This window comes from Orbicella faveolata, unplaced genomic scaffold (assembly GCF_042242905.1).
Source record: "Orbicella faveolata isolate gen_17 unplaced genomic scaffold, um_ofav_v1 contig_14, whole genome shotgun sequence".
Classification (NCBI taxonomy): domain Eukaryota; kingdom Metazoa; phylum Cnidaria; class Anthozoa; order Scleractinia; family Merulinidae; genus Orbicella; species Orbicella faveolata.
In genome coordinates, this window is record NW_028301541.1 from 3,209,203 (window position 1) to 3,222,279 (window position 13,077).

At 37.2% G+C, this 13,077-nt stretch overlaps 1 protein-coding gene across 2 annotated transcripts in view; it reads right to left on the bottom strand.

The window, feature by feature from the left end:
- The window catches only part of LOC110069392 (uncharacterized), a 39,716-nt gene that overhangs the window by 13,227 nt on the left and 13,412 nt on the right, over window positions 1-13,077 (bottom strand). For both annotated transcript variants that reach the window (XM_020776919.2, XM_089287247.1), the window contains exons 4-26: window positions 12,722-12,796; window positions 11,898-12,010; window positions 10,986-11,169; window positions 10,481-10,735; window positions 10,209-10,328; window positions 9,966-10,085; window positions 9,603-9,703; window positions 8,856-9,041; window positions 7,573-7,641; window positions 7,033-7,147; window positions 6,526-6,660; window positions 6,186-6,255; window positions 5,963-6,095; window positions 5,365-5,411; window positions 5,094-5,226; window positions 4,300-4,397; window positions 3,414-3,516; window positions 3,108-3,267; window positions 2,700-2,766; window positions 1,984-2,050; window positions 1,564-1,649; window positions 850-976; window positions 11-52 (exon numbers count right to left, since the gene is read on the bottom strand). In XM_020776919.2, coding sequence (XP_020632578.1) covers window positions 11-52; window positions 850-976; window positions 1,564-1,649; window positions 1,984-2,050; window positions 2,700-2,766; window positions 3,108-3,267; window positions 3,414-3,516; window positions 4,300-4,397; window positions 5,094-5,226; window positions 5,365-5,411; window positions 5,963-6,095; window positions 6,186-6,255; window positions 6,526-6,660; window positions 7,033-7,147; window positions 7,573-7,641; window positions 8,856-9,041; window positions 9,603-9,703; window positions 9,966-10,085; window positions 10,209-10,328; window positions 10,481-10,735; window positions 10,986-11,169; window positions 11,898-12,010; window positions 12,722-12,796 — 2,606 coding nt within the window. The remainder of the gene's footprint in view (window positions 1-10; window positions 53-849; window positions 977-1,563; window positions 1,650-1,983; window positions 2,051-2,699; window positions 2,767-3,107; window positions 3,268-3,413; window positions 3,517-4,299; window positions 4,398-5,093; window positions 5,227-5,364; window positions 5,412-5,962; window positions 6,096-6,185; window positions 6,256-6,525; window positions 6,661-7,032; window positions 7,148-7,572; window positions 7,642-8,855; window positions 9,042-9,602; window positions 9,704-9,965; window positions 10,086-10,208; window positions 10,329-10,480; window positions 10,736-10,985; window positions 11,170-11,897; window positions 12,011-12,721; window positions 12,797-13,077) is intronic.

Sequence of the window (13,077 nt, forward strand, 5' to 3'; positions counted from 1 at the left end):
TGTGACTTACCCTTTCATCGGCTAAGCAATGAAAAATAAAGATGAACAGTCCCTTGAAGCAACGAAAAAGAAAACAAATATAAGTAGTGTGAACCAAACTAGGTGGGACATAAAGAATATGTCGACCATCTCACGGTTTCTGAAAACTGACAAGAGCAGAAACCTTTTAAACGCCAATAGCACTACAACTATATAAAAGTCGCACATTCATATTTCCCTTCACTACATGTACATCTGAAACGTATACATGTACACCCCCTGTTGCAGCCGCATTTAATTTTTTGTTATTTTTTCGGTTTGTACGTGCATTCTTTCGTGATCATCGCATTCTTTTCGTTTATCTCGCTTTCACGTTATCGATATTCTGTTAGGTTTTTTCGCATAATTTTGCTTTGTTTCAGTCCCCTTTTGTATGCGTCTTTCTAGTTTATTTGTGCATTTTCATCGCGACGCTACCGTCATCTCGTTTCATTTACCGCCCTGCCGTTTTCCTTTTACGTGTTCCTTAGCTTCCTAGTCATACCACGTTTGTAAGTATCGTCTACCTTCAGCTCGTTATTTCTGTTTCTTTTATTGTATTCGTCTATAACTTGTAATTTATTTTGTTTGTAGCAATCGCTCCCTTTTCATCGCTCTCTTCGCACTCGTTAAATTGCACCTTTCGTCTTATCGATTAAAGCCAAGTAGCGCGTTGAACGTTGACTACAATACCCCCTTGCAAATTGAACAATGAATTTCCTTCTTTCTTTTATCACACTATCCCATCCAAAGTTTCTTCAATACTCTCCCCAAAGGCACTTTTTATAGGGGATAGATCAGTTATTTTGAAGGCTGTACTCCATTGTTCACCTGCAAGACGTTAAAAATATTGAAAAGATATGCCGTGACAACTGTCGCTCCCCCCACGAGAAACAGTCCAAGCAACCAGGTCGTGCCTAACAGACAGGTTAACACTGCACATGCCTTGGCCCAATACCTAACGAACATGAAAATAATGCATTTAGCTATCACTGGTTTGAGAACTTACAACCAGTCCATGACAATAACAACAGCTAATCATATTACGCAATATAACACTACACATCCCTTGTTACAATACCTCTCCAACAAGAAAATAATGCATATAGTTATCACAATCCATGACCATAACAGAAAATCAAATTACTTATCATTTTTTTAATTATTTTAAATGAAGATTTTTAAACAATGATTGACATAAGTAATAGTATACTCCTTTTAAACTTGTCTTTAATCTTGGTCCTGAGAATTATATAATCTAGTGGCACACCATGGCAACGCCCCATGTTGTTTGACTTCTTCAGTCTTATTAAGTTACATTTTCATCACTATTGCGAAGGGTAAACCAAGCACCGACTACTTGTCTGCATTGCAATTTACAGGGTCTTACATTTAAATCTATCTTAGCTTGGTATGTATTAGTGGCGGATCCAAAAGGGCCCGTAACCACATCTTTTACTCAGGCGCAGGGATCTTACTGTCTACGTGCACGCCTCGACCCGATGATGGTAACTCTTGTATGCCGGGGTAGTAACAGTTTCTCACCGCATTTGTGGAGGATTACGTGAAGGTTGTTGAGTAGAACGAGCCACCATTGCCTTAAATGTCATTCCCAGAAACCCTAGATTCACCTGAAAAGACAGAAAAAAGCCGAATATGTGAACGACAACTCATATGATGGTAATGCATCGTCCAGCGTACATGATTTCGTTCCGTCCGGTTGTTAATTATGCACATATGAAAGAGCATTGAAGTATCTGAAAACGTTTTAATTATTATTACGATTTGTAATTGTTATTATATTATGTTACTCACTTGCGCAGATTTTTTACTTTCCGATCAGCTACTCTTGTGCCTAGCTCAAAAATCTCTCTACTCCCGTTAGCAATTGTTGTAAAATTTAGCGTTAGAGCAAATGAGGTGTCGGTGGAATTTGTTGTATCTTTTTTATTCTAGCAGCCTTACCAAACATGTTAATAAAACAGGGCTGACAAAACTCCATATGAAACCATCTTCAACCGACAACCAGCAGCTGCCAAGAAAAACATAAATGACAAAATAAAGGTGGCAGCTGTTAATGGTTTCCACCCTTTGCGGTGCTTAAAACTGTGATGGATGATACGTCTTTTCTTATCAGGCGCTATGTTATAATAATGGTATAAAAATTCCCTATAATTGGTGAGTAAGATATATGAAGTTATTATATATGGTCATGTTCCTTATTCACCAACAGGATATTGAAAATTACTCTAATTTTAGCTTTAAGTGCTTTTAACTTCAAACCGATAGCACTGTGTTTCATTTTTCATCATTGCCTTATGCTCAGCATGTCGAAAACGTTTTGTAAATGTTTCAAATTTAACGAGAAGGGTTCCCAACCTCCTTGAAGTTTCGAATCATACATCAAAAGAATTCAGTTTTGAACCTAATCGGATCAGAGAAAAAAAAACTTTACCAACGTTTGTTGAACCCGTTACACAGAAGGACGCTAGTAAAATCGCTTGCTTTCAACTTTCAAACCAACACATCACATCCAAATTTCAACACTTCTGAATTCCAATTTGATCTGGAAATGGTGGATAAAAAACCTCTCCGTAGGATGTGCCACTACAAATTCCTATTTATCTATTTCTTTATTCATTTTATCTAAATGAGGAAGAAGAAATCAAGCCCACTCTTACTGTCTATCCGTTGTGTAGCCCTCACGATTTACGACAATAGCTGTAACCACGGGAATAGTGGGAATTCCTTAAAAAATAAAGACATTTGTTACATCAAGAGAAGATCAGAGGCCTTATTAGACCCAGAAAAAGAGAAACAAACAAAATTGATAGTTTACGTGTACGTGCTGAGCTGCCGCTTCTAAATTATTTATTTACAACCGGCACAGTCAATGTTTCAGTGGCGTGGCTGAAAAATATAGCCATCTCGACGCTTAGTGCATGACCAAAGCGCCAATGCATCGACATTATTTACGTTATCAACTCATGTCAACTGATAGACCACGGTTAGCTCCTAATAAGTATAGTTAGCAGCTATATTGAGATAACCATGTCAAAAAAAAAGACAAAATTATAATAGAATCTCACCCCAGGAGCAGATAAAGAAGTGTTTTTTCTTGGGACCTTCACCTGAGGTGGGGAGAACTTTAACTAACATCAGATAAAGAATTACGCCTTCGCTTGCCATCCAGCAAAATGCAACAAGAAACAGATAATGAAGAAACACGGCAATGACAAAGCAGCCAGTCTGACGAAAAGAAAACGAGAGTAATTAATCGAATGAGATCAAAGACATGCTCTTTAACGGTATTAGTTCCTAAACCCCAAACTTTTTTAAAATTAAGTAGTGCCCTTTCAGATGATAATATGGTTTGTTATGATTACACTACATACCTCATACTGTGTCTTATCAATGCCAACAACAAACAGTAACTCAGCCAAGATAAGGGATAATACCAGATTGGTATGAGCAAAATTTCGATTCGATCGTAAGAACCTGCAAGAAAAGAAGAGGTAGTTTGTTATGGGAAATAATTATTATCAATATATATAAGATCCAAGGAAGACACGCGCATGCATAAGCCTTAAAGAATGTTACAGGCGTTCGGTTATTTGCACAAAAAAAGCGACAGAATAAGCGACGAGGGCAGCGCTTTGAGAAAAAACGAGAGAAATCTGGAAAGAATGAACCGTGTACCTCTATAACTGAAAGGCATTACTTTCTTGTGACAAAAAATATGCATCGCTTTGGCTTCTTTATGACATGCAATAAACTCGCGAAACAATTGAAACCAGGGGCCCGTTTCTCGAAGGTCCCGAAAAGTTTTCGCACCCGGAAAGCCATAGCAAAATCTCGAACCTTGTGATTACAGAGCTATTTTATTCACGTATTCTTAATATGAACCCAGGTTCCCTTAATACAAGAAGTTTCAGGCCTATACACCTCTCCGTTTTTAGATACAGATGAACTAAAAATAGCTTTACGGGCCCGAAAAGTTTCCGGGGCTTTCGAGAAACAGGCCCCAGGCTTCCAATTAACTAAACATCCTATACGGAGTTGACAATTTTTACGGACAGCTAGTTGAAGGGAACAATTACTACCCAGTGACATTTTGTAAATTTGTCACACTTCTCTAGTCTGTTTACAGACTGAGGGAGTGTTAACAGACTAATACCTTCCTCCTCGTCATGCATGTCTTGTCGTAATCGTCTTATCATTATACTGGCAATTTGTATTACTTCGTTATCTTCTCTTGGTAATACTTGATGATGTACTTACGCAAATGAGCAGAACGTCATAAGAGCTAACACCAATGCGATCAGTGATATGCTTATCCCAATATATGTTATGAGACTCAATGCAAGTTCGTGAGTATCCTAAGGGAGAAAACAGAATGGCTTTAACTGAAGCCTGCTATCTAAACAAGTATCTGATTGCTGGTTGGAATCTGAAGAGAAAACACGGTGCAAACAGTGCTTTCGCATTTCACACTGACAGCTCAGTTCTTTTTGGAATCTCGATTGGTTCTTTTTATTATTATCTAGGTTTGTTGTACCAAAAAGCGCTCCCCACCCCTCCCCCCGGCTTAGCTCAAGCTCTGGATCCGCCACTGTGTACAATATTTGGCCGGATGCGATTACCTTAATTTTGGTTTAGTGAGAGCCTGTCATTAGAAAAAGGCTTTATCAGAAGCAACTGATAGTTCAAACCAAATCTCAACTTACGAGTAAAAGAAATCATTGTGGTCATTAAGTAGGTTAAACTGAGTTGCACCAGGAGTATAGTACAAGATATTAATAGTCCGACTACGCATCAATAACTGTTCATTGCCCTTCGGTACGATCGATCTATAGCAACATCTACGTCATCAATATTGCTCGTACACGTCGAATCTACTCAGTGTTAAGTTCCTTATTAAGATTATTCAAGAACACAAGCAGGTTATATTTAGTCAAGCGAAATGACCGAGGTGGAGGTGTTGGCAAATTAATAACATTTTATTGTGCACAATCGACAGTTAAGAGAACTTACAGCAAGAAAAAAAAAAAAAAAGGGAACTCTGTCTTATTTACCACAATCGGGGTGGGCTCCGGTGTGTACTGCATCAGGACACTGAAACTTGTTAAGTGATAACAATGGCAAATAGTGTGGGTAGCGTTGGTGAAGTGTACATTACAACCTTCTTTGGACCACAAGCCTCCATTTCTGAAAAAAGGGTTTTACAAAAACAATTGTAATAATGTAATGTTTTTAAATATCCCTCTCCTGGATAGTTGCATCATTATCAACATGAAAACAGAGTTGACAGATTCTCAATTAATTGTCCCATAAAACTTAACTTACTCTGAAATTTTCCAGAACACACAAGACGGTTGTAGCCCTCCTTGACTCTAATGAAAGGGAAGTGATATTTTTATTAGCATGCCAGATTAGTAAAGCAGTGTTGGGGTCTTTGAAAGCAAACTGAACAGTTGATTTCACAGGGAACTAACGAGAAATACTAATAGGGTTCGGGAGAGAAGTGTAACGTTCCACGACTTTGGAAACAGTAAAACACTGCGAGCAAGTGAACTTATAAAAGTGACGTCCAGAGTCACAATATGGCCTCAAGTGAGTAAGACGACGTGCACAATATTAAACGTGCAAAGTAACATGCCATGTTATTACGTGGAAATGGCAGCCAGTTTCACGTAGTCTTGGCCTGGCCGTGAAGGCTTTCTTCTTATAGTCTTCTTTATAACTTTACCTTAATGAGTTAAAAAAGCCGTTGAGGCATCAGATCAACTGTATACAATTAAGATGAACTTGTTACATGTATTTGAGTTTGCTGCCCTTCCAAACGAACAGAATAAAGGAATAGACGGGGATGAGAAACTAGGACTAGAAAATAGAGATGATTATAATGTAGTTATTATTGCATTTTATTGAATGATATTCTCACCTCGTCGTATTGTAGTGTAATCACCACAGGCTCCTCAAAGGTTCCGGGTATCTTAGGATTGGTGGACAGCGAGATAACACCAGTAGTGTTAACAATGGTATTGCCTTTAACCTCCTCTCCACTAATGTTAGTGCTGAAAAAGTTCACGAATTTACGTTACAATATTACTAAATTGCTAAAATAACTGAAAACAGTTTGATCGACGAAAAAAAGTGCAATGTACCTTGAGCTCGAGGTAGTCAACAAATGTGCGATGTTTTTAAAGTAGATAAAAGCGATGTGATTGATTCTTTCTGTGGAAAAGAAAAGGGGAAATGTGATTTTTAGATTTAAATCTATAAATCGTCTTTAATTGACTCTCGCATTGTAATTTTGAGACATTATTGTTATTATGGATCAGGCTATATGTCAAATTTCATTTCTCTCCCAAGGAAAGGAAATAACGAAGCGGGCACTTTTGCTCTCCTTTTACGGTGTGAAAAAGCTTATTTCCACACACCACACGCATACACGCATTAATGTAACTTGTATATAAGAGATTAATTTTTGGCTAACGATTTTACCTAAATCAGTCCTGTTTGATTCCCTAAGTAACTCTGATACTGGCATCTCTATTCTGCTTCCGGGTCCATCATCCACCGCAGAGAAGGCCACCCGTTTAGGTAAATTTTCAGTTCCAAATGAACGAAACCTTAAAACTGAAACAAATTCGACAAAAGCAAAATAACTTTGTTACCATGTCAAGACCGATAAAATATCAACTGTTTAGCCTCAGGCTTGTAATGTGCATTGATATTGTATCTTCCAAACTTTAACGTGTTGAAACTTTGAAAAGTATTATTCCGTAATAAAAAATTGCAATGTCTTAAGGTTCTCTTTCAGGTCCTATGCAACTTAAATTAACCTAGCTACTACTGACAATATAACTACGTTGTTATTCCCTTGAAAAATATCTCGTTGGATATTGCGTCTTTGCGTCTACAGGTTACGCTGATGGTTATTAAAAACACACTCTGTAACTGCAGGCTATGATGGGTAAAAGGTTCTAGCGAGTATTGAATACTACATACCGACATTGGATGTTGCCACATTGGAGATATTTCTACTGTTTGATACGGAAGCAGCCATCAAGGCTATATTCTCAATGGAGGTCAGGAGTTTGGAAGCTTCGTCTGAACGAGATTTCTTGACAAGCGAAAGATGACACAAACAAACAAATAGACAAAGAAAGACAAACAAAACAAAGGAATAAATGATTAAAAAAGCAGATGTAAACGTCAGAGGCTAAGTGCAATATTCTAGTAAGATCTCAATCGCATGATTTTAGACATTTTAACTCGCAAAATGTAAACGATCAGTGTAGTTCATTTTAGAACTAACAGTGCAGGTTACAGCTATCTCTACAGAAAAAAAAGACTAAATATTAATATTTGAAATAACATTGCGTTTAAATCAGTTCGGCAGCGCCAAGCTCTGAGGATTTTTTCACTACTGCTTGTGATGCATTCGCATTTGTTTGGTTTGAGAATTTTGAGGAATTTCAAGCTGATATTGTCTGATATTATTCTCATCACCTATCTCCGCAGTGCAAGATAAGCAAGAGGGCCTACCGTAGGCGAATCCTGCCAAGCTTCGATAGCTTTTTCACCAAGAAGGTTATTTGCTACATTAACAACGTCCTAAAAAGTGATTTGAAGAAAATCATTAATCAGTCTGAATTTATGACGAAGGCAAAAAGAAACTGGTTCCACATGTCAGAGTACTTTGACTGGGAAAATTATGCAAGATGTAGAGCTGGTTAGGGCTACCAGATATTGATTTGAAATGTTTCAAAAGGCCGGAAATTAATGACGTTTGGACAAATTAATTGGACTAACAACCTTCGCTTTTGATTCCTTCTCTTTCTCTTCAATAAGTTATTTCTTTATATTGTTATATTACCTTTACTATATTACATTACATTACATTACATTACATTATATTATATTATATTATATTATATTATATTATATTATATTATATTATATTATATTATATTATATTATATTATATTATATTATATTATATTATATTATATTTAGCTCTTATTAACCGAGCAGGAGGTCTGTATGGGAGAATCTTGACCGAGGACGTGAGTACAGACCGAACGCAGTGAAGATTCTCCCATACAGACCGACTTTGCTCGGTTAATAAGATGTTTATTATATAGCAAAGAAGAAAACTTTAATTCGTTTAATGTAACTGGTTTGCTTGTAAACGGAGATGAGCTCAACTTAAACCTGCCGAAATTTTGTCTTCCTCTTTACTTTTTTTTTGTCATCAGGCTTTTTGGCACTTCCATAAATGATTGGGAAGAAAATGAAAGAAAGCGGTGAACATTGTTGTATTTTAGTTTGCTACTTTTTCAACGCAAAATGAAACCGGTCTAGATGTCAGTCTAGATGGGAAAATCTAGACCGTGGTCAGTATCGATTTCAGCCAATCAAATTCGCGAATTTGGTAGTTCCCAGTCCTTGTGAGACACAGCCATATAATAATATATTATATTATATTATATTATATTATATTATATATTATATTATATTATATTATATTATATATTATATTATATTGTATTATATTATACTATACTATATTATATCGTATTACATTACATTATATCATATTCAGCTCTTATTAACCGAGCAGGAGGTCTGTATGGGAGAATCTTGACCGAGGACGTGAGTACAGACCGAACGCAGTGAGGTCTGTACACACGACCGAGGTCAAGATTCTCCCATACAGACCGACTTAGCTCGGTTAATATATATTATAATATATGTATGTCCTTCTTTTTGCGTTTTCTCAAATGCTCCGCGGTGTAGCGTGGTAGAGGCTTGGTAAAGAAACCCACCTTCATAAACGAATCAACTTCCTCCTTGCTCACTGTTTCGTTTTTTGAAGTCCTCTGGTCCAGCTTCTTAAGCATGTCGACAGCAGTATATAAATCTCCACTAACCATGAGCTCATTATCTACAGGCTTCGAAATTTCCGACAGGTTTTTGGCCAGTGAAACGGGATCGCTCGTTCCCGATTCCATCTAGGAAAAAATGCAATGATTACAATAGGAACCTTATGAGTCGTGTTCATCTTGAAATAGAAAAATGACAACTGAATTTAGTCTCTGAATGCCGAGTTACTATTCTTTTAGTGCCCTGTTAATAGTCTAAGCCTCATTTTCTTTCTCAAGTTTCAAGGTAGGATACGCCTGGATTCATTGAAAGCTGAATCTGAGTCGGTAATTAAACAGTGATAAAGGAAAATATTTTTGAATATTTTATCAACATCTAAAGTAAAAAACGTTTCAAGCACTATTTAACGATCCCCTCTCCAGTATGCGGATGATATGTTTTCAAAATCCAAATCTTGTTTCTTATTATGAAGACCAAACCTATTCAGTCTGGATTCAGTTTTATCAATCCAAATTTAGGTTATCCGGAAAAAAATGCATCCCTAGCGAATTTTCTAAATACCCGCTGAAAAATAAAACACGTTTCTATTATTCAATCTTAGCATCAGATTAGGTTTCAGAAGATTTAAGAACACTTAAAACATTCAGTAGATATTTCAGTAGCAACTAATTGCTTCAATTATTAATAACCTCAAATTGGAGCTTCTTGAAACGTTTTGAGAGGCATTTGGTTAAATCTGGTTTCTGCCAAGACGCGTTGTCTTCTGCTGAACAGGTACGGAAGGCCTTTCCTGAAATGAATGAAAGAAAGGGTGCATTTCCTTCCTGATTGTTTACTTAATTCACAACATCGATATCTGAAAAATGTTAGCTCCAGTGTGCAAAATAGTTACGGTATTCTCTCGATATAGAACGCTAAAACTACACTATGTAATTTTCAGATGTGCCAATACGTTTCAAACTCCATAAAATGAAACTGCAGAAAATGTACTTTAGGCTGCGGCGTATGTTTAGAATGTACAAACATTAGAGCATGCACCCGTCATTTCTCACCCAAGAACCCATACGGACAATGTCTTTCTATGGTTTTTCCTTTGGGCGTTCGCATCCAGGTGATATTTCTGAAAAGCTCCTCTTTACAGAAGTCATCATCAGGGCTTCCAGTTGGAGCAACTATGGGTGAAAGATAGAAAAAGTATAAGAAAGAATTTGGTTCCATGTAAGCCGAAATACATGTACATCTTCATTTATCGCAAAAAAAATCACGTAAAAGCTGTTGTTTGAACTTTAGCTAACCTTCACACCAATATCCATCACCAGAAAGTCCTGATTTGCACCTGCATTCGTACGAGCCTGCTGTATTTATGCAGAAAGCATTCTCGTTACATCGATGTCGACCGCTGCACTCGTCCAAATCTGGTGGAAGTAAACGTTGATTGCAATTGATATTTCCTTGATATACTACAGCACCACCATCGGAAAATTAATAGCAAATGCTGATAACCAGAAGTGAGAATAGAAGTTCAAAATTGGACCAGGTTTATAATCTTTATGAGATACCTACTGACCTAACGTTTTGACATCTGTGGAAATCCACGGACCTGCGTTCTGTGCGTTACGACCTCGCACCTTAACTGTATAAGACGTGTATTGAGTAAGTCCTTTCACCACTACAGAGCTACCCTGAACTTGCATAGAGCTGCAATTGATGAATGAACAGTATTCTACTTCGTATGACGTCACTTCCTCTTTTCGATCAAGCGGTGTCCAGGTGACCTCAATTGTGTGCCAACTCACAGGAAACGCAGTAATGTTTTTCGGCGCTATTATTTAGAAAACGTAAAACCAATAAATTATAGTTTGTCAGGCGGAAAATAAACAAGATGCCTTTAAATTGTGTATTGATTAGTCTGTTTGACTTTTGATTAGCTCGGAAGTTGGTAAACCAAATAAGGGGATTTGTTACAGTTGTTGTAAGACTTTTAATGTAGGACCAAAATCTGGACTGGTAGCTAAATAATGTGGAAGGCACTGTGTTGAAAATTGTTATTTTGAGACTGAGAATGAACATACCCGTGACATTTGGTATGTTATTGGTTTTAGCAATCTTGCAAGACGGCGGACCACTTCCTGTTGTTGTAAAACCTTGCACTGTTATTGCAAATTCAGTATCAGCCATTAGATGCGCTGCGAGGTATTTTTCAGCATCTTTGACTGTGGTGCTGACCCTGTATCTCTCTTTTCTCATCATAGACAGCTTCAAATACAAAACAAATTTCAAATTTTCAGGTCACAACAGATTTACTGTGTGTATTTATTCATAGGCGTAAGGTCCGGAAAAGGGGGGGGGGGGGGGGGAAGGGACTCCCGCCAGTTTAAAATGTTTCGGGAAAATTTTTTCGGGATCATGAACGTTTTAGAGAAAACATTGCTAAAGGTTTTTACTTTCTCTGACGATTACCTTGCCTTAAAGACATGAGGGATCCAGATTTAGGTATTCTGCTCTGGAAAAGCGACATATCGGTTAGATGTGTATCGTATCACACCCATTCCCAATTTCCCATCAACAACACAATGACCAAAGCATTAATTAAAGTGAACAAAGACCAAGACTAGTTTTTGTGGTGGCTATGAAAAGAGCCGTTTTGAGCTGCTCAACAAAGGTCTGTTTCTTGAAATTTTCGTACGAGAAAGATAAACATGTTTACTCTATAATTAGTTTCTGATTTTATTAACCCTTGTCGTTCGAGATCATAGTTTTCAGTCGAAATAACTATTTTGGAATTATAGCAGTTTCATTAGAAGTAGGAATTGTGAATGTGTTTTCAACGCCCACGCCCAGAGAAGAAAACAGCAACAATCTGAAGCAAAGTACCACACAAAGATTATCAAGCAAAAGAATGGTAATTTAAAAATAAAAGTATCGTTCGCTGAATAATTTTATCGATGCCAAGGAATGTAAAATTTCTTGTAATCATTTCTTACAATGATGTGATAACCTTGGAGTATTCCATTCTTCCTGGCTGGTGGAGACCATTCCACCAAAAGGGCAGTCGAATTGTGTGCTGTTATGGTCAAGTTACGAACCTTTGAAGGCACTAGAATTAGAACACAAAGAAAGAAAATCTCTGCGATTTTACTGATGTAGCTTGAATTCGTGATCTAGATTGGTTATCATGATGGTATAGGATAAGAGCTAAGAAACTCAATTGATGATGCTCATTTAGATCCCTTGCTTAAGGTTCTATAACTCGATAGAATCGAATAGAAACAGAATCAGCCCGAACTGTAGACTGAGGTAGTGATGGCGTGAGTCAAGAAACATAACAGTTTTTGTAGTCGAAATAATCAAGAGATTACCCATTCCTTTTTTTTTTTTCGCATCGTTTTCTAAAAGACAGAAAACATTTTCCCGTGTTTCTGTCGAGTTATAAAATACTCGAGACAGAAAACACTCGCCTGCAGCTCGTTTCCCACTCTCATTTTCCATTCTTCCAAACTACCGCTCGTATTTATATTGTGAGTCCTTACTCGATAGGACAATGTTACGTTCTCTATTTCTTTCATGTGAATGTGCAACCTTTCACTTTTTCACCTAACTATGTATACTATTTCCAACACTGAGAAAGGAAAGGAACCAGGATCGCAATTGATCAAAATTTTTAGCTAGATGAATGACTCAAGGAAATAATTTTCTATGGCAAACAGAGAAGTTCTTGTCGATCGAATATTTCTCATATACCACACACTACAGATCCTTAAGCCTAACAACACGGAAACGGAAATTAACTAATTTACAGTTTTCTCACCTCCACAAATAAGACCTCCAAGACGTTTTCTGACATTGCTGTCCCAAAGACGAACCTTGTATGAGGAGTACGGTACTAATTACATAAAAAACAACCAGATTTAGCAACGTTTTAAGGTGGCTCAAAACAGTTTCCAGCACTTATATCTGGATGGGTCGTTATAACCACTCTTTATCACTTGATGCTACAATCATGGTATCAAAAAACTGCCCAAGCATTGGTGAACACGTTGTCATCATTTCATGACACAACAGGTTACCATAGCAACAGTATGACTTCCTAAAAACACCCTTAATTACAGCTTTACGGGCTTATAATTCAAAAACGGCACGGTGAAATCTTTTTATATTATCAAC